Source organism: Empidonax traillii, unplaced genomic scaffold (genome assembly GCF_003031625.1).
Source record: "Empidonax traillii isolate 1590-97213 ecotype Southwest subspecies unplaced genomic scaffold, ASM303162v1 scaffold954:size226960, whole genome shotgun sequence".
Classification (NCBI taxonomy): Eukaryota; Metazoa; Chordata; class Aves; order Passeriformes; family Tyrannidae; genus Empidonax; species Empidonax traillii.
The window spans coordinates 122,169-142,699 of NW_020956147.1; the positions used below are offsets into that span (position 1 = coordinate 122,169).

General features: G+C 50.7%; 1 protein-coding gene across 3 annotated transcripts in view; it reads right to left on the bottom strand.

Annotated features, from left to right (window-relative positions):
- FLI1 (Fli-1 proto-oncogene, ETS transcription factor) overlaps positions 1-20,531 on the bottom strand; it is a 95,001-nt gene that overhangs the window by 25,638 nt on the left and 48,832 nt on the right. For all 3 annotated transcript variants that reach the window (XM_027903265.1, XM_027903264.1, XM_027903266.1), the window contains 3 exons: positions 10,739-10,950; positions 3,383-3,537; positions 219-422 (listed from right to left, as the gene is read on the bottom strand). In XM_027903265.1, coding sequence (XP_027759066.1) covers positions 219-422; positions 3,383-3,537; positions 10,739-10,950 — 571 coding nt within the window. The remainder of the gene's footprint in view (positions 1-218; positions 423-3,382; positions 3,538-10,738; positions 10,951-20,531) is intronic.

Here is a 20,531-nt window from a genome sequence, read left to right on the forward strand (position 1 = left end):
AGTTCTTCACCTCCCTGGTAGCACCAGCAACTCCATCTGAGTTAATTTTAGCTTTCCCACCCCCTTTTTATTCCTTGCTTCCATGTTTGCTGTCCCTGCCTGCGTTTCTTTCTTCATTTTCCCTCACCTTCCCTACTCCTCATCCTGCAGGAAGATCCCTACAAGTCCAATACCCACTTCAGCTCATCAGCACAGGGCTGAGCCAGGGCAATACTCACTTTCCCTGAGGTAACTGAGGTGAGACAGCAGAACTTCTGTGTTGTAGAGGGAGGTGGTTCTGAGGAAGTCATCCTTGTTCATCTTGCAGAGCTCTTTGCCATCCATGTTCTGGAAGATGGTGGTGTCGATCTCCATCAGCCCGTACTCCTTGATAGCCCATTCCAGCCACTGGCGCACGTGGTCCTGGGTCCAGAGGGTGGGATCTGCCAGGGGAGCACAAGGGGGGGTCACACACGAGCCTCCAGCACTCACTGTGCCCCAATCAAAGCTTTAACCACTGTTCCCACAAGCCAATATATTTAATTTACTGATTCCAATGCGTTTTGGGCGATGAACAAGCCCTGTGAGGTGGATACACTGGCAGGGTCACTTCACTGTCTCCCACCCTCCCACATCTTATTCCTCTGCTTGGGAACAATGCTGGTGATGTTGGACTGGGACTTTTCTCCTGGAAAAAAGCTTCCCAAAGGCAACTCATCCCTTTGAGAGGGGATGCCTGTCCCAGCAGTGGCTCTGTGGTGACATCAGGGCTCTGGAAGTCCCACCACCCCTCCCAAGTGCACCATGAGGTGCCCACAGCTGACATTTGAGGTGAGGATGGGGGTATTTATGGTCAGCAAAGGGACTCTGAAAAAACCCTCTTATTGCTCAAGCAGAGCAGGCTGCCATGGCTGTGAGTCACAGCCATTCACCCTGCTGACAGGAACACAGTTCCACCTCCTGTAAAAGCCTGCAGCTCTTGGAGGGCAATGTGGATTTTATCCTGTCTCCTGCATCATTAGGGACTGTCAGCAGAGCCCCAGCTGGGGAATCTTTATTGCTGCTGGTGACGTAGGAGAGAGATTGAACCCGGCTGGAGACCCAGAGCCCATGGGGAGGGAGTTAAATAAAGAAATCAGCCTTTGAGTTTCAAAAAGAGCCTTAGCTCAGAAAGCCTCAGCAAGGCTTGCTGCCACGATACCATTTCACAGAGTCACTGCAGAGCATATCTGCCTGTTCAGATGTTTCCTGTGCTGCTGCTCCCCACGCAGCCCCTTTCGAAACTTCAGCTGCAAATTCGTGTCCTGCTGCAGCTGGAGAGGATTGCAAAGTGAAGCTGGAACTTTGGAGATGTTTGGTGTGTCATTAACAGCCCCAAGACAAGCCTCAAACACCTCAGGTCCTGAGGAGCTGAGAACATGGATCGGAAGGATACAGGAGCACAGGGCTGCAGGGTGTGCTCAGGGCAGGGACAAGAAATGCCTCTGCCACAGATTTAGGAAAGAAATCAAATAATTCCCTGGGCCAGGGCTGTAAATTGTGTGTGCTCAGGTAGTGCCTATACCTGGTGCATTCCTTTGCACCCGAGTTACAGAGCAACAGCATGAAATGGAGACATGAGACCAGGGAATGCTGAAATGATAACTGTGACATTTCCCCACTGAGCCTCCAGTAAACCTGGGTTGCTTAAAGCTGAATTCTAAACATGGAATTTTCAATATACTACCTTTGCAAGTCTGCTTTGGGAACAACACATGGATTTCCTTCGTGTCTTGGCAATAGTTAATTTAAATTCTGCTTTCTAAGCACTGGCAAAAGGCTGCAAATTTTACAATGCAAGTATTCAAGGGAGGGTTCTTTTTTTTTTTTTTTTCTTAATTGAAAGACTTATTTGTCTTGATTTTTTTGCAAAAACACTCAATGTCTAGAGGGCAAAGTGAATTTGTGGCCTCCCTTTAAACACTGTAAAAGACACTGAATGGTCTCTGAAAAACTGCCTTCTTGAAACACGGCTTGGAGTTTGTTATTACTACTATTGTAAGCCTAATGTGACATTATTCTTGCTTATCTTCACCCTAATGCACTATAAATCTCAATTCTGGATTATATTAAAATTTCCAAATGCCTTTCTTGGATGAGTCTTCTCATATCCTGAGGTCTGGGATGATGTTCATCATTGTCTTCCAAAGTCTGGTAACTCACTGCTATTTCACAAGTTTCTCAAGGCTTTGAGTTGTGGATGCTCACGATGGGGAGAAAAAGTCCTTTTCTTGACTTTCCTTCAAAGAGAAGATTGGAAACCTTTTCTTCCCCTGAGGGCACTAAAATTTCCCCTATTTCAACGATGCTACGCTTTAGCTCACCCTTGGTGTTTTTAAACACGGATAAACAGGGTGGTGAGGAGCAGGATGGGTGGTGAGGAGCAGGATGGGTGCTGAACACCTTTAATTACACAGTGACTGGTTGGTACCTGCTCCCACCCTGCTGGGCAGTGCTGACACATCCTGGGGCTGTCACCAAACAGCTCAGCCAGTCCCTCAGAGCAGGTCTCAACAACAGCTTAAATGGTGCTTGCAGATTTGCTGTCAGTCATCATTCACTGGCTTTCCCTTTTCATCCTAAATGGCTAACAAATGCTCGGGGATTGCCATCTGTTCGTGGTGAAGCCACGATCAGAAAGCAGAGCTGAATTCCACCAGCACATTCCTTCCTGCCAGCAGTTTGTCTGCTGGGCTGGGTAACAACCCCAGTGCAGCCCTCCCTGCCCTGGGTGAAACCCTCCAAATCAGGGCAAATCCTGGGACAGAAATTGGCTCCTTGGTTGGAGAGCTCCTGGCCTGTTTATGTGGATGGTGTTTATAAACTTTGCAGGGAAAAGGCTCCTCATTCCGGGGTCAGCCTTCACCGGTTGCCTCCACAGCAGCTCAGCCCTGACTGTCCAAATGCATCCATTGCATCCTGCCAGCCCCAGAGAGCAGATGTGGCTCTCAAATACAAACAGAGCTGGACAGGAATGTTTCTGTGTAACAGTTTTTGGAAGGGTAATGTAGTTCCTGCGAAATACGATTTTTCCGGGTTTCTACTTCTAACAGAAAAAAAAAAAAATGAAAACAAAATAGCTCATTTTGAATCAATCAATATGACATGAAAGTGCATCTGGATCCTGGGAGCATCATGGGAGTTATAATTTGGGCCTTCATGCTTATTCTTGCCTTTGATCATCCCCTGTGTGTCCCAGGAAGCAGATTCTCCTCCAACACATGACGGGGGATGGATTTGGTTCAACACACCAAAACAACTCTTCATTCCAGGGGAAAAAAAAAAAAAAAAGGAGAAGCACTAATTATCTGCTTGTTATCCTGCTTCAGGGCAAGCAGACAGGACCCTGTGGGTTTGGTGGTACCTGCTGGGACGATGACTCTCCTCTCGTTGGTGGTCATGTTGGGGGGAGGCCCGTTCTTCTCGTCCATGTAGGTGCTGTAGCTCATGGGGTTGGACTCTGTCCCTGCTCCCACGAGTTTGCCACATTTGTTCACACTGCAGTCCACGGGGGACTCCCTGAAAGGGGAAAGGAAAGAGCTGAGTTACCATCACTGTGCCCTTCCAGCCCCACAGGAGGTTTGGGTTGCAGACACGGCAATGATCCCGGAGGTGGAACCTTAACAGGAGTTTCTTTCCATGTGGGAGAGGCCACTCCTGACCTGCCATGTGGGTCTATAGGGTGATCTACGAACCACAAGTCTCACTGGGGGATCTCTGATAATGAAACCAGTTGGAGGAGAGAGAGCTGGAGAATCCAAGAGGAATGACTTCCAGACAAGGCAGTGGTCGCTTGCAGGTCGTACGCAATGCCTCTGGAATGCCAAAATTCCCAAAGCAGATAAAGAGCACGTGCCTATCACATGGGCCTGTTGGTCACTACTCCACTCCCCTCCATCCTTTGTTACTCAGTGCATTTAAGCAACCTTGAAGATCCAGCTGGAGCCCCTTTGGGCTGTTTCATTGTGTTAAAACAACCTTCCTGTTCAGTGGAGCCTGCCCACTGACAGACACTGCCCACTGACAGACACTGCCCACCTCATGTCCTAAGGCATTCCTGCAGAGCTCTTCATGGACACAGGAACACCCCCTGCATGTCATTAACATGGAACTCAAGATACCCACCAAAGTGACAGGACAGTCACAGGAGAATACTCAGTATTATCAGAAAGAGTCTCATTTACAGAGGGTGGAACACAACTGACCTTGTCTGTTCTTAGTCTGAGCTCAGGGAGTGTTTGGACAAGGCTCCCAGGCACATGGGGGGTTGTTGGGGTGTTCTGTGCAGGGTCAGGAATTGGAGTCGATGATCCTGATGGATCCCTTCCAAATCAGGAGATTCTGTGACTCTGTGACTCTGGGATTCTGTGATTCTATGACTCTGGGATTCTGGGATTCTGTGCTTAACAGTGCCCCATTCTGGGAGAGGAAATCTGGAAGCCTTGGCTGCCTTTGGCACGGCTCAAGAACTCCAGACCACAGCAGTGGTGTGTGAAAAAGGCTCCAGCCCCAGTTAAATGTGGAGGTGCTGGAGTGCTGAGGAGGAACACTCAGCAGCTCAGGTGGCTCTGAGCTGAGCCCTGGCCAACCTGCAGAGCCTTGGCAAGTCTCTGCCCTGCTCTGGGGGAACTGTGAGCCCCCAACCACCGATGGAGAGCAGGGATTGTGTTTTTATTCAGCTGTAACAGGGACTCACGACACTTTTAGTCACCTCAAGCACCAGCCCTCAGCCTGCCCCACACACAGAGCACACCCCAGCTCTGAGGAACCTCCTAGGGAAGGGCACATCGTTGCCCTCCCCTTCCCAAGGGTGCCCAAGCTCTACACAAGGCAAGCCCAGAGCTCACATCCAGGGCTTAATCCCAGAGCCATCCATCCTCCTTCTCTGCCACAAGCCAAGTGGTTTGGGAGGAAAGGTTTTTGCTGCAGGGTAAGAACCACGACAGTGCAGCAAATCCCACCCTGTGAGCTCAGCTGGCAAGGCTTCCAAGTTAGGACACTAAACAAATTTGTCTCTCAACCTGAACTGGGGTGGGGAGAGGGAGAAATTACCGAGCTCCAGTTATCGTGGCTGGGAGATAAATGCTCCACCGAGATATTCTGAGGCAGATGGTAATTTTTTCCTCATGTCTTTTACTAAGAGAACGTTGCTCGAAAATGGAAATAAGATGTATAAGTTACACATGTTCGAATTTAAGGTTTTACTATTTCGCCTACTGTTTTTCCAGGCAGGGAACCAAAAATCCGCCTTCGGAGAGGGAACTGCTGAAGGTTTAATGTCCCCGTGGCAGAGAGGAGAGGCTGAGCAACTGCAGGGCCACGAGGTTTTCACGGGGAACGTGCTCATGGCTGGGCCTCTGCTGAAATGCTCTGTGTCAGGTGTTAAACGCCGCCTGTGCTGGCAGAGAAAAAGCCCCCAGGGCAGCACAAAGGATCTGATTCTCTGCTGAGGGACTGCCTGTCCTGGGAAGAGCATCCACCTTCCAGGGTGTCACTCTGGCCCTGGGAGGGGGAACAACCTCCTCCTGCCCTGCTTGTTTGGGTGGTGTGGGCAGAGCTGGACACACAGCCCCACGTGTGGGTTCCCACATGCCTTTGGGATGGATTCCCCCTCCCTCAGGCACCACAGTTCCCTGCATTCAGCACGTCCCAGGGGCTCCCTGCTGCCTCAGGTCCTTCTGCAGTGGTCACCCTCACCCACCCCTGCTCTGGAGTTAAAGTCATCTGGGAAAAATGAGCCCTGCAGCTGAGACACACACTGTTTATGATGGAATAATAACATGGATAATGCTCACACAGACCTAGAGGACAGTGCCCCACCACAGACCCCACCTGAGGTACTGTGTCCAACTCAGCATCAGTAGGATGTGGAGATAATGGAGAAAATCCCAGGGCTGGAGCCCCTCTGCTCTGGAGCCAGGCTGGGAGAGCTGGGGGGTTCAGCTGGAGAAGAGAAGGCTCCAGGGAGACCTGAGAGCCCCTTGCAGGGCCTAAAGGGGCTCCAGGAGAGCTGGAGAGGGACTGGGGACAAGGCATGGAGGGACAGGACACAGGGAATGGCTTCCCACTGCCAGAGGGCAGGGAGAGATGGGATATTGGAAGGAATTTCTCCTTGTGAGGGTGGGCAGGCCCTGGCACAGGTTGCCCAGAGAAGCTGTGGCTGCCCCTGGATCCCTGGAAATGTCCAAGGCCAGGTTGGACGGGGCCTGGAGCAACCTGGGCTGGTGGAAGGAATGTGAGCCCTGACTGGTATATCCCTGGAATATCCCCCCTCCCTTAGCCCAGGCACTGCCCACAGGCAGGCTCAGGTTTAGATAAAGATTTCCTCATTATTTGAAAACATGTGCTCAGGCTCTGGGCAGAAAATGTAGATCTCCACAGGTGAGGGGGTACAGGCTGCTTTCACAACACCTCTGGGGCAGTGACAGAGTGCAAGAACGTGAAGCAGAACCCACTCCCACTGTCTGTCCAAAGATTCCTCGTGCCAGCAGCTCCAGTGGCAGTGTCTAGGGATGCCAAGAGCGTGGTGTTTGGGAAAGTTTTGGACAGGCAGCTCTCCTGGCACTGACTAATAAACCCTCTGTACAGCTTCAGCCCAGGCTCCAGGCACCTGGAAACAAAACAATCACTGTCCCAGGGCTCTGTCTAGGAATCACCTTTGGCTTCCATTCCAAAGAACAAAATAAGGGATTTCAGGAGTTTCTGAAGCTGACTCAGCTGTGATCAGGGGGATATTTCCTCCTTTCTATCCCTCTCTTCCTATCCTGTCATTCCTCCATTCTTCCCACTTTCTTTTTTCCTTTTGAATTTGCCACTTTTTTGTGTAAAGCCCCATTTGGTCATCTCAGCTTCCATAGTTACACTTGAAATTAGATTTCAGTTTGTTTTCTGACGTGCAGTGAAGGAAGGAAGCACAGACATCCTGGGATTCTGCTCGTGGTTCCCTCTGACAGGCTGGGAACAGAGTCAGCTCCTTGTAACTTGCATCCACCTGCATTCAACCTGCTCCCAGGAAGGCCTTGAGAGGGGGCTCACACTGAAAGGCACGGTGAGGCTGCAGAAAGGATGGAAAACTGGGCTTGTTTATCCCAGCCAGGTGCATGCAAACACGAGGGGGATGCTCGGCTGCATCAGAAGCACCCCCGGATCCCACTAGAGGGCTCACATGCTGCTCCAAGGGGAGTTGATTCCTATCGACACCACGGATGGCCCTCTGCTCTGTTTGAGACAAAACCCCTCTGAGGGGACCTTCAGAACATATTGGAATGTTCTAGAGCAAGAAAAGTGTAAAATCACAGAATCCCAGGATGGTTTGGGTTGGGAGAGACCTTCAAACCCACCCAGTGCCATCCCCTGCCATGGGCAGGGACACCTTCCACCAGCCCAGGTTGCTCCAAGCCCCGTCCAACCTGGCCTTGGACACTTCCAGGGATCCAGGGGCAGCCCCAGCTTCTCTGGGATGTCTCTAAAGGATGTCTCCAAAGCCTTTGCAAAGCACTGACTTCATTGTTTTAGCTGGACAAAATCCTGGAATTGCCCAGTGAAGTTTTCCCACATCCCTGCCCACATCAGCACGTTGGAACATTCTTTCACATTTGAAGATCGGACAAATTTTGTGACCTCTTTTTAAAAATCACTCCCTGAGTTTAGCTCCAAACAGAGATCTGTAGTAACTCAGTAATTACAGTCAGGATTTGGAATTTCTCTTGCTTGGTTCACTCTTTGCATTTGGAATTTACATAAAATATAAGCAAAAAACCCCTGTTATAAACATGGACTGTAAATTGGGTTGAACTTCACCCAGCATTTTCCTAAATAATCCTTCTCCTTCATTCACTGGAATTTAAGACGTGAAAGATTTTTTGTTTATTTATTTTGGGGAGATTTTTAAAATACAATTAAACGTAGCCCTGGGTTTTACTCTGAGCAAGCTGCTGTCTGTTAAGGCAAGGGCAGATTTTGAAGCCATCACCTGCATCTGGGTCTGATTATCCTGGAAATGGTCACAAAACTTCTGTCTAAATCTTGCAGTTATACAGAAGTCCCCTCTGCTCCCCTAAAACACAGATCCCAGCCTGGGTGTGCCCTGCACACAGAATAGAGTTATCTGGGAGATTCTTTCCAATCTGGGAGTAAACCAGGAAAATCTGACGTGGGGTACAGAGGTGGTTGGGGTTGCTTGGAGGACTTTGAGGGCTTTGCTAAACAAGCTTGGAGAGGTTCCTCAAAGACCCTTTCTGCCACCCTGCTGAGGATCAGCCCAGCTCATCACACCCTCAGACCTGCTGCTGGACTCCCAGAAAGAGGAGAAAAGCTGGGCACTGACCCCTGCAGTCACCAGCTCCTCCCCTGGAGCTTTATCCCTGAGGACACAAACCACCCCCTCCACACAGCACAGGTGAAAGGCAGAATAAAGGCAGAATAAAGACAGAATAGAGGCAGAAGAGAGGCTGCTCCTGCCAGAGGCAGCTGGAACTCAGTGGCAGTGTGTCCTTGAGAAAAAAGAGAGAGCAGGATGGGCAGGGACAGAGGGAGGGGGACAGGAGCTGGGATCCACCTGCAGCTGGAGTGAATTTGTGTTGGGATTGGTGTTTGTCACTCATCCACGTGGTGGTTTTGCCAGAGGAGCGGCCCAGCCCAACCCCATGGACTGTGATGGACACGAGAGGAAAGGATTTTATATTTTTAGCCCTGAATAGGAGGAGAGGCTGGAGAAGCCAAGGGAATGTTCTCATGGGTGGGTTGGAGCTCTTGTGCTTATGAGTTGTCAAAAGGTAAGGTTGGAAGCTCCTGCAGTGCTTGGTCCTGACATGCAAAACAGCCTTTTCTTTTTTTACTGACAGGTTGGGAAGTTCTCACTCCTCCTTTAGAGACACTGAGGACACTTATTTGCTGCCCAAGGACCTTGTAGTCTCCAGCAAGCCCGAAAGGAAGGATTTCCTTTTTGCCCAGAACCAACTCGCTGCTGGAGGGCCTTTCTCTGTGGCTCCCAGGGCTCTTACAGCTGTCAGTGAATCCCTTTGTCCAAGCAGATTATTTCCCTTTTCCCTGAGCAGATGGGGACGTTGGCACAGAAGGATCACAAGGCAAGGACAGCCCTGGACGTTTCATTCCAAGGTACGGAATGCCACATGACACTGTGGGTGTGAGCAGCGGACGCAGTCAGAGAATTCCAGGATGGTTTGGGTTGGAAGGGACCTTAAAGCCCATCTCATCCCACCCCTGCCATGAGCAGGGACATCTTCCTCTAGCCCAGGTTGCTCAGAGTCCCATCCAGCTGTGGGCAGCCTGGCAATGCTACAAAGGGCTTCCTCCTCCTCAGAAAACCACCCAAAGGTGTCCCCATGACCAGCAACAAACCCCAGCTGGTGCTTTCAGGATCCCTCCTTTTCTCTGTGTTATCCAGGGGTGGTGTCTTTGAGGGAAGAACTCGTTTCCCCACCTTGCAGCCTCAGTTCTGAGGTTGGAAGCACCGGTGCAAAAATCCACGTAGTTTTTATGAAGCTGAGAAATGACACCGAGGTACAACCAGGGCAAGGTCGAGTTCAGCCTGCAAATAATCACCTCAAGAGAGCAACTGCTGCAGAGTCCTTTATCTGAGAGCAAAATCAGCATCTACTCTACTCTTACTAGGAAACAAAAACAGGCTGCTGTTTGATGTCTTTAACACCATCATCTCACTGCAGAAGTCTGAAAGTGCAAGGCTGCTTTCTGTTTCCAACTCTGTTCTCAGAAACTAAGAAAATATGCTGCTAAGGTAGCCCTAGAGCAGAAAAACCCTTAAGAGTTTATTAACACTCTACTCTAGGGGTGTTCGTGGCTTTTTGAAATCAAAATAAAATTTTAAAATTAATCTGAACTCCAAAACCCTATGCTAAAAAAAATTAAAGTTTATCTGTATTGCATATATTTAAAGCTGAGAAAAAAAAATGAAATTTTTACACCTAAAAATTAAATGCAAGAGGGTGGGATTTGTTTCACCACAACCAGGTGGTTGAAATGCTGCTCCAACCTCTCCTGAACTCTGTGTCACCAGTGGTCACCGATACCCACATGGAAGACGTGGGAACAGGACTTTTGTGTTGCTGCACCTCCTAAACTGCCCTAAAGGACCTCATCTCCTCTTTTTCCCTTCTCCATCATACATCTCTCCAGCTTCACAGGGTTGTTTCTGCCCTGGTGGAGCAGGGATACAGTTCAGATGCAGTGAAAAGGGGCCCTTACAGTCCAGAAGTGCATCTTTCACTGCTTCACCCTGGAGCACTGATATAAACCCCAGCTGTTGTGGTCTGACCATCTTTGTGAGCCCCTCGGACCACGGCACATCTGTGGGATGCCAGACTGGGGGATGGAATGTGCAGTTCGGGAGCTCTGCCCTGGCACTGCCCTGCCCTGTTCTGTGCAGCCTTCGTGGGCACTGGGGGGGATCTGTCCTGCAGAACTGCAAGAACGAGATGCTCAGGCCATGAAAAAACGACTCCCAAAGGAGGGAACTGCAGGGAGAGAGAGGGGTATGGCCCTACACAGGTCCTACACGGAGAGGGGGATGGTTGATGTGCAGGACAAGAGCAGGAACGGGCGGTACATGCTGTGCTTCCCTTTGGATTCCATGGGGTTTGGACTCAGAAGTCGGGCTGGTGGTCCCTGGGGGTCCCTTCCAACCCAGGGCACTGTGTGATTCTGCAACCAACAACAACAGCAGGTGTGGGGAGGCTCTTACCTGGATCCGTTCATGTGGTCATACTCCCTTTTGACACTGACCCTGACGGGCTGGTTGATCCACTCCTGCTGGGGGGGCAGGGGGTTGATTTTGTGGGGTTGGCCGTAGTCGGGGTTCCCTGAGGCCGTCATGTCTGCCTTGGGGAGCTGGGGGGCAGCGCCGTACGAGGAGTCGAACAGGGACTGGTCGTCGCTCACCACCGACAGGGCCTCCTGGGGAGAGACAAAACAGGCCCTTCAGAGCGGTGACTAAACCAGCGACTCCTCTCGGGTTCTCCTTTGAGCTGGTGAGCACCTGCGGGGCCCGCAGCTGCCCAGTGTCTGAGATCACCATCTGCCAGGATCGCAGGTTGAATCAGAGCCCCCGGGGGCCACCAACCCCTATGCAAAGCAGGGGTGGCTTGGCTTGGCTTGGCTTTTTTGCCTCCTGGGTGGGACCAGCAGTTCAGGTTCACTTCTGCAAACGGGGAAGGTGCTGCTCTGTCACCTCAGTGCTGGTGGAAACACCTCCAGCTGCGGTTGGTGCACTTGCTGGCCCGAGCTCAGCCAAAGGGATGTGCAGCGTTTCTGCAGGGACATCTCCTTTCACGGGGTTGGTGTGTGTTTGTGTTTTGAGGTCACTGCTGAAGGAGGGGCAGCCACTGCAGGCCAGAGTTATGGGTGTTCGTGGTGGGGGGGAAAAATGCATTACTTTACACTTTTTGTTTATTTTGTGGGAAGTGTAGGACTGGTGCTTTACCGAACTATGCATTTCTAGAAATGCTTAAAAACAGGAAATTGTCATCCCTTTTTTTTTTTTTTCCCCTGCTGAAACTCCAACTGTTGACAAAAGGTTTTGATCATCCACTTCCTTGGGTTGGTGTGCTCAGGTTTCCTACACAAAGCAAGCTGGGCTCTGGTGGCTTTGGCACAGCCCTGGTGATTCAGACTGCATCTGCCAAGGTCTGCATGTTCTTGCTGGAGCTCAGTTAACCACACATAACACAGCTGCCTTTATGACTGGCAGGGCAGAAACCGAAGGAGGAACCTCCCAGACTAAAAGCACACACTCTTTAATGTGAATTAGTGGATCAACCTCCCAAAACAAAGGCAGCAACAGACTCACCTACTGTGTGTGGCACTGAGCATTCAAAAGGTACCAGTGATGTGTGGGCAGCAGTGGGTCACTCTCAGCACACAGACAGACAGATAACTGCGTAAGTTGTGTGTGCTGAGCCCCTCATGCTCAAAATTCACAGGGCACAGTCCCTATTGTGAGCTTTCAAAAATAAGAAGTTACTGCTCTGTCCTCACCTCCCCCCAGTCATCGTTTCAGAGGGTTTGTTTTCTAAATTCTTCCAGGACCAGGGAGGGAAACAGAAATTCTGAAAGCTTAGAGAAGTGCAGCTCATGGAACCCTCCAGTTGCACAAGAATCCAAGTGCAAATCAGGAATCACCAGGCTCATGGCACCACCACAGAAAAGGACAATAATTAGGAGTCTCCTGGGTGAACATGAGAATGCCCCTCAGCCTTAAGTTAATAACCCACTTAGAGAGTCAGGTCAGTGCCCTGCATTTACAGAATTCAGCAGTTTCTTATCTCTGATCTCAGATAACGTAACAAACCCAAATAAGCTGAAGTGGCCTAGAATTTAAGTGGGCCTCACTAAGGAGGAACCCTCAAACATCTGCACAGGTCCTGCTGAAGTTCCAGAGTTTGCTGCAAAAATCTTGTGGTCAGCCTCTCCCACTGGCTCCATTAAACAACAAAAAAGAGAGTTTTTACCCCACATTGCTAACTCTGCCTCCTGGAAGGAGCTCACACTGTTCAACCTTTCCAGCAACTTTTCCTTGCTGGATCCACAGCCTTTCAAAAACACCCCTTCCCTTTTTTAGCTTTAATTAGAGTAAGAGAGGGAGTGGAAGGTACCCCTGGGAAGAATTGGTGGGAATTGTGTCCCTGAGAGGGCTGGGACTGTGAACTTCATCTGTGTAGGAAGGCACAAGAGCACGAGATGGTTCAGCTCTTTGAAAGAGAGCAAAGCCTTCCCTTCAGAGGTCAGATGGAGTGACTTGCTGCTTGTCTGATTCGCTGAACTCAGGATGTCAGACAGGCTTCCTAAATGACACATTTTCTGTGGGCCTCCATTTCCTCCCAGCACAAAAAACGTGGGGTTGCCCACGTTCTGGCCTGAGGTGGCAGGTGAACCCCACATTCCTGGGCTGCTGGACTGACTTAGGACTCTCTAGACCCACCCTCTGCTGGGCAGGGACAAGGAAACCACGAGCACCACAGCAGATTGGTCAAAGAAAAATTTCCAAGGTTTGGGTTTGGAGATTTCCAGTCTAAAAACATACATAAAATTGGGATTTTTTTTTTTAAGGGAAACAATATCTGAGAAAATAACTATGATAGTTATCCCACCAAATCAGTGTAAGACATTGCTCACAAGATTTTTTTACAACAAATACTGAAGGACTTGTGCAGATATTTGGAGTTTCTTCTGAATTCAAGCAGAGTCAGGATCACTTAACTCTAGGCTGCTTTTTCTGCCTAAAGCCATTTTTCTTCCAAAGAAGACGGAGAAAATTTGGAAAGCAGGGATCTTTCTGGCTATCTGAAAATAACTTAGACCCAACAACACCCCAAAGGATGGCCCTGGACAAGGATCCCTGACTGGGGTTACACCCGAGTCCAGCTGACTTTGCACACCCAGGCAAGAGCACACTGCTGTGTGACACACAGAATAGCTGATGGAGAACCCACTTCCTCAGATAAGGATCTTCCTTGAAAGACAGAGTGGCTGCTGAGCCCTGCCTACATGCCACTGGTGTTAACTGGGGCAGTGGTGACCTCACAGGCAGGAGGTACTGGAACCCAGCAGCGCTGGAGCCCAGCCCTGCCTATCGCTGCATTTTTGCTGCCTTGAAAACCCTGTGGCCCACAGGGGAGAAGAACTTCAGGCCCTCTGGATGCCACCAGGGCACCTCCCGTGCCAGGAATGGTTCGGTGAGAGCCACAAAAAGTTGGTGAGAGCCACAAAAGCTCCGAAAAGCCAGAGGGCTGGGGGGAGCTGAGGTGCCCGAGCAGAGGAGGCAGCACCTGCTCAACTCCTGCAAACAGCAGCCCCTGGGGCTGGTGACATGCAAGGGAAGTCAGGTGGCACAGAGCCAGCCCTGCTGCCATCAGCTTGGCTGTGGTGTCTCACAGCCACAGCTCAACAAAGCCCACAGGATGATGAGGTATCTCTGCTGGCAGGGGAGCACCCACTGCTGTCCCAGCAGTGACAGCAACCCAGGGACTCAGGGACTCAGCTGAACCCCTTGGAGAAACATGTAGAACATGTAGAACCTCCCCTGTGCTCCCTGTGAGGGGCTCTGCTCGGCCAGCTGCAGTCCTGAAGGGCTGGTCTGTTCAGGGTGTGTTTGGCCGAGGCAGAGAGCGGCAGCTGAATCCAATACCAGGGGGCAAACGCCTGTGCCCTGGAATCGAGAGCTGCTGCTTGGTGATGGGCAACTGGGCAAACACACTGAGCTGGGTGGGTGCCAACACAACCTGCCCAGCCAGCCCCAGCTCGCCAGGGTCCCCCCCCATCACCGCCCCTCGTGCCCTGGCCTTGGGTTGCCCAGCCTGAGCCTGAGACAGGAGCTGGTGTGTGTTCCTCTGGCATACATGTTACATTATATGGCCTCTGGGAATAGGCCAGCTTCAGTTTTTCCAGTTTTTAATCACATTCCTGGCATAAGTGTGGCAAGTCTTGGCTCTGGCAGCTCGCACAGCCGAAGGCACGTCCAGCCCCAGCCTCTCCAGGGCAGCCCCACCACTGAACTGTGCAAATGAAACAGCCCTGCAAGGGGCTGACACACTCCTGAATCCCTCAGACACGAGTCTGGGCTGTTATTTATACAGTTTAGAGTTACAAAAAGGGCAAATTTGCACTTTTTCCTTTCTTTAGCTGAGCCATCCAGACCCAGGTCCCAGGTTTAAGTGTCACATAAGGTGAGGTACCATTTGGTTTTGGTCCTGTGGGCAGGGAACAACCAGCTTGATCTTCTGGTCACGCACTGGGGAGGACTGGCAGTCCACCAGTGCTCCCAGCAAGTTATCCTGGTTCCTTACCAGGAAAGGGAGGCCGCCTGAATGCTTTTAAAAAGACTCCTCTTAGGAGGAGGAGATTTGAGAAAGGAGAAAGGCCAGGAGAACAATACCTGCTTTCACCCCAGGTATCACCCACTGCCCTCAACAACAGTCCCTTCCAGGTACCTGCAATGTGTGTTCACTGAATATCAGCTCTGAGCTCGTTACCTTCACTTTTCTGACCATAACCACATTTAAAAGGCATTGCTAAAGATCAAAGCTTCATCCTCCTCCACACACTCTGCCTTAGAAGAGACAAAAACGCTGAGTACCTGAACCACCCTGCCATGGAAAGATCCTTCCACCTCTAGAGGGGTGACTTTCTTCTTTCCCCTTTCCCTCACCCCCCTCCATAATATAATCTCACCACTCCTAATCCTGGGAGAAAATCCCTCCCGAAATATTTTTGCAAAGAGTGCTCCCAGCACAGGAGAGCCAGGAGCTCTGATGCAAAGCCCCAAAACTGGAGGAGGAGCAGCCCCACACACGGCCTGAGGTTTGCACCGAGGAGCAGTGAACAGAGCTGGCTTTGGCACTGCAGTGCTACAAGTCAGCACTTCTGCTGCCAGCAGCTCCCAGGGCAGGGAGATAACATCGGGCTTGCAAGAAAATGAGTCAAATGTGAAGTTCAGGAAGGAGCAGGGTCTGTGTTGATCTTGGGGAGGCAGGTTGGGATGGATGGGGCACTGACCTGGGAGGCAGGAAGGCAGAGTGTTATCTCAGCCCTGCCCTGGCTCTCTGGGAAGCCTTTGGGAATCATTCCCCTCTCCAGGCCTTTTTCCTCTGTTGCCCTGACCCTTTTTTGGCTCAGAGCCTCGACCAGTGCTGTCACTGGGACACCAACAGGGATCTTTGGGATATACTCTGACGCTTCCACTCTCCCCAGAACACCTGACCAAACCAACAAGAAACCCCTCTGCAGCTTTCCCAGCCCACTTTTCTCTCCAGTTCTGCTCCCACTCTTCTTTATAGAACAGGCTGTGACTGGGGCAGGAACTCCACAGTACTCCCCTTGGAAAAATCACAGTCCTGGACATTTTATTGCCAACAACCACAACCCATTTTGTGCCCTTCACAGTCAGTTTGGGTTCTGCTTGGAGGTTTTCCTGGATGCAGCTGGAGATCCATCCTAACAGCCTGTGAATCCAGAGGGATCAGAGCCATCCGAGCCAAAGGGCTCTTCCCTCTTTTATCTACTTGCCCAGGGGCACCTTCCACTAGCCCAGGCTGCTCAGAGCCCCTTTCCCTGCTGCAGTAGCACGAAGGATTAAGAAGGCAGCAAACTGTGCCCCAGTTCCTGCAGTTTTGAGGATTTCTGTGTGGATAAAGGGAGGCTTTCTTTAATTATTTTATGACATCTCACACTGCCTTTTGCTCCAGTCTGCACTGGAGACCCACTCACAGCTCCAGAGCACATCAGGGACGTGGACAAACTGCCACCCAACTTCAGGCTGCCTTGCCTTCCCTTTCCACCCAGAGTGCTACATCCAAGGGCAACTTGGCATCTTGGAATGCAGCCTCACTCCTTCCCAGCTGGAATAAGTGGGAAACCACCGCTTGGGAACTCGTGTTAGGTGGAAACAAAGCTGGAGTAAGAATGGCAGAAATAGAAAAACCATACTGAAAAATAGTAAAACCCACTGAAATCAGGCAGCTAAAAATTGGGGCAAAACGATTTTGCAAAACTTCTCATAAGGCATCCTATGTATTTCTTTGTTATTTTTATTTTTATCCTCACTAATCCCACGAAATTTCATATCAAGCAGGTGAAAGGAGGCTGCTAAAATCAATGCTCAATTATTTTGATCTCAAGGTCCCCAAAAGCTGACTCGAAAAGGATAAAAAATTAAATCATTCTTCTGTACCTCACTTTACAGGAAAGCACTTGACTTCAGGCACACGTTTATAGGATCTGGACTGATGACCTTTTTTTCTCAGTCTAGACTTCACATTAACGTTTTCAGAGCCTATTTTGGTTTGTTTCCAACCAAGTGGGAATAACCAGGTGACAGTATTATTCCTTCCCAACAAGTTGCTGCATTGAGGCTGGTGATAAGGGGGCTCAGAGCAGCCCTGGAGCCCCCAGGGAAATCCCCTGGAGAAGCCTCTGAGCAGTCCCAGCACAGGACCAGGAGGGGAGGTGGGATTAAACAAGAACCTGCCCAAGTTATTGCTGTGGCCTCTTGACCTCTGGAAAAGGAATATGGGGAAATGTGGGGCTGGAGAGAGTTGGGGTGTCCGATGGAGCATCCCATCCCCGTCCTACACATCCCTAAATCCTGGAGCTGTGCATCAGCTCTCCTTTCTGGACAACAGCAGCTGTGCTCTGGAGCTGGGAACATGCCTGCCAGTGTCCAGGTGACTCAACCCTTCCCTGGGCTGGGAGAGGGATTTCCCTGAGCACTCCTGACTTCCCCAGTGCTTCCCACCCTGGCGGTACCAACACGGGGAGCCGGGATGAGGTGTCTGCCCCTCAGGACAAACCACAGCTCCTGGCTTCTGTCCCCAGAAGGTCTGGGAGGATTCCTGCCCAGTTCTGCCAAGCAGAGATGATTTAGGATGAGGGCTGAGCCCTGGAGGTAGAGCAGGAAGCCTGTCCCAAGTGCTGGAAGCTTGGCCACGGCCATGGCTTGAGCCAGGTCTCAGCTAATTCCACTACAAAGGGATTCACCTCCACCAGTGAACAGCCTAACCCTGCTAAGGCTGAGGACCATATGATCTCCCAAGATCTTTTCCAAGCCGTGTCATGTCCCCAGAAAATCAATCAGCCTTTGCCACGTATTAACACTCCTCTCAGCCACTTTGCTGTGCTTTTATCTCCACTCGTCTCTGCCCACAGCTTTTCTCCTCCAAAGTTATATTTTTCTTCTCACTAAGCCTTGACACTGTGTGGGTGATTGCAGTCAAATCCACCTGGGTTTAGCTCACCATCCCCTCCATTCTTTTTTCTTTTTTTTTTTTTCCCCTCACTCTTGTAAAATAATTGACTTGTGCGGAGCAGATGTGTTTGTAAACACAGACACATGGATCCAACTGCGAACATTCCCACTTCAGTAAATATTATTGCAGTGTTTTTATGGGCTCTGCTGCTGAAGACACAGCAAGGGAAAACTGCAGGACGGTTTCGGAGCCTGGCTCCCTGACAAACCCAAACTAGCCCCGGGGCATAAATGCAGTTCCTGCTCCTCTGAAATCCTGTGCTGAGCTCAGCTTTGTCCTGCAGCACCCACTGCCCAGCTCTTGGGGTGGTGCCAGGGACAAATATTTCATCGGGGGTTTGCAGACTGACCGAGCACTTCGTGTCAGGAAGCTTGAGCTCACTTCAAGCTGCATCTGCCTGTTGCAACAGTGCCACCTTTTCTCTCAAGGAGGAGATTTTGCGCGGTATTTTTACTCATATCAGAAACCGAGACTACCTGAGGATAGTGCTGGTTTTGTTTTCCATGTGCAAAGATAAACTGAAGTTTTTAAATGTAAGTGATTCACCCTCGGAAAGGAAAACAATAAATGGAGAAACCAAAAAGTTATGGGGGGTGGGGGGTTTGAGAGAGAGAGGGTATGTCCATCTCTGTGCCTCCTCTTTATCTGCCTAGGAAAAGGCCAGCAAGTGGAGTGTGAAAAGCATGAGGGAATGGGTGCAAACCACTAAATCCTATCTTTGCAGTTTGGGTTCCTGCTGTCAGAGCGCTGGAAACTGTGAGAAGAGTGTTCTCCCAGGAATTCAAGATCAGGGAGGTGGCAGCTTGGGGAGACACAGAAATATTTCAGGTTTGACTCACAGCTCCAGCAGTGCCCATTCATTATTTTTCGTTCCACTTTGATACCATTGTTACATTCACAAACCCCGCCAGCGTATCCTGTTTTGTTCCCTGACACCATTCCCTGCACAATCGCAGGAAGCCCATCAGGAAACCTTCATCGAGGGGCTGTTGTGTTTCCATCTGCAGGGAACAAAACATGCACTTTCAGCCCAAGATGACTGAGCCCAGACTAAGGAAAAACAACAGCGGGAAGGGATCCCGGCAGCGTCTCCACGAGCGAGCCCAGCGTGTGCTGCTCCCTGAGAGCCCAGGGCAGTGCTCAGCACCCTCACCTGGGGGGTGCTCGGCCATGGCAAGGCTCAGCCCGAAGGAAACCAAGGGCACAACCCAGCCCTGCCACCTGCAGTGCACAGAGCAAGGTCTGGATGCTGGATCAGAGGGGCAGACACAAGTCCAACGCAGTCCTGCAGCTGAATCCTAAATCAGATGTGGTTCCTTGGGGTTTCCAGCCCTAGGGCTCAAACCTCTTTGTGTTCTGGGTTTGGCCCTGAGCTGAGTGCTGGTTCAATCTGTGCTCAGGGTGTTGGTGCTCACGATATTCAGAGCACAAACTCAGGGGCTGAGCCCAGAGCTGGTGACTTAGGCTTGGTGTCAAGTGTGCATCACACGGAGATAAGGGAAAGGGAAAGGCGGCTCAGGACTCACAGGAACCTATTTCTTCCCCAAGAAGCACATGCATGGTCCTGATACAGCCCTGGGAACCTGATACCTGCCTTTGAGCCAGAAAAATGGCTTTTACTGGCATGGACAAGTCCCGAGGTTGAGATTTTCACAAGAACCTGAAACCACACAAGTCACACTCGCATTTAACAGGAGCTGGGAGCCACATTCCCTTGAATCCCTCTCAAATGTGGGGTTTAAACCTCATGACAGGAGCAGTTTGCTGCTGGGACCACGTTTCCCATTGCCTTCCCATTCCCATTCCCATTCCCATTCCCGTTCCCATTCCCATTCTCCTGCTCACACAGGTGCCACCTCTGCCAGGCTGGGTGCCCACAGTGATGCCTCCAGCAGCACATCCAGCCTCTGCTGGCTCCTCATCCCCTTCCCAACTGCTCTCCTGCCCTTGGCAGTGGAACTGAGGCTGCCACCCTGCTGGGATGGCACAGCTCCCTGTTTTCCTTGTGCTCCGAGCCCAGCCCCTGCGGCTCCAGGGCCGGGATTGTTCCTGCCCACGCCTAGAGGAAAAGCAGAGATTTTGTGAACAAGCTGCTAGTGGCATTCCAAGGAAAACAGCCCAGCGGGATCGCACTCAGATATTTTCTTTGTCAATCTCCATCGAGATATTTGAAGAGGAAAACCCAGTTTACAGCAGTTCCCAGGGGCTTTTAGTTTCTGTACAAAGAAACACCGATGTTTTCATTTTGGTGCAAGGGGAAGGTCCTGGAAGGATTCAGGGATAGCCATCCCTCCTACCTCCTGGACATAAGGTCTGAATGCTGTCCTGGCACCTGGGCTGGCACCCAAAGTTGACATTGCACTACAAAAAGGAGTTGACAAGGTGATGCTCTTCCTACTGATATCAAACCTCACAGAGAAAAGACCACCCTACCAACACTCACATTTCAGAGAACTGCAGCGGGAAAGGACCCTCTGCTGCCTGTGCTGTAGAGAAACTGCTGCTGAGGACAAACACGCACACTAAATAAACACCTCCAACGCCATCTCTGGTGTTGCATCTCCAAGAATCAGGCAGAGAATGATGCCTCCTGGCTCCTTCAACATCAAAAGTGAGAGGAAAAATAAAAGAAAAAGAAGGCTCTTTTGTAGTTGTACTGATGTCCCCACTCCTCAGTGTCCCTGTCTGTATGACACCTGCTCCCCACACAGCTCAGGTTTTGTGAAGTCATCCAGT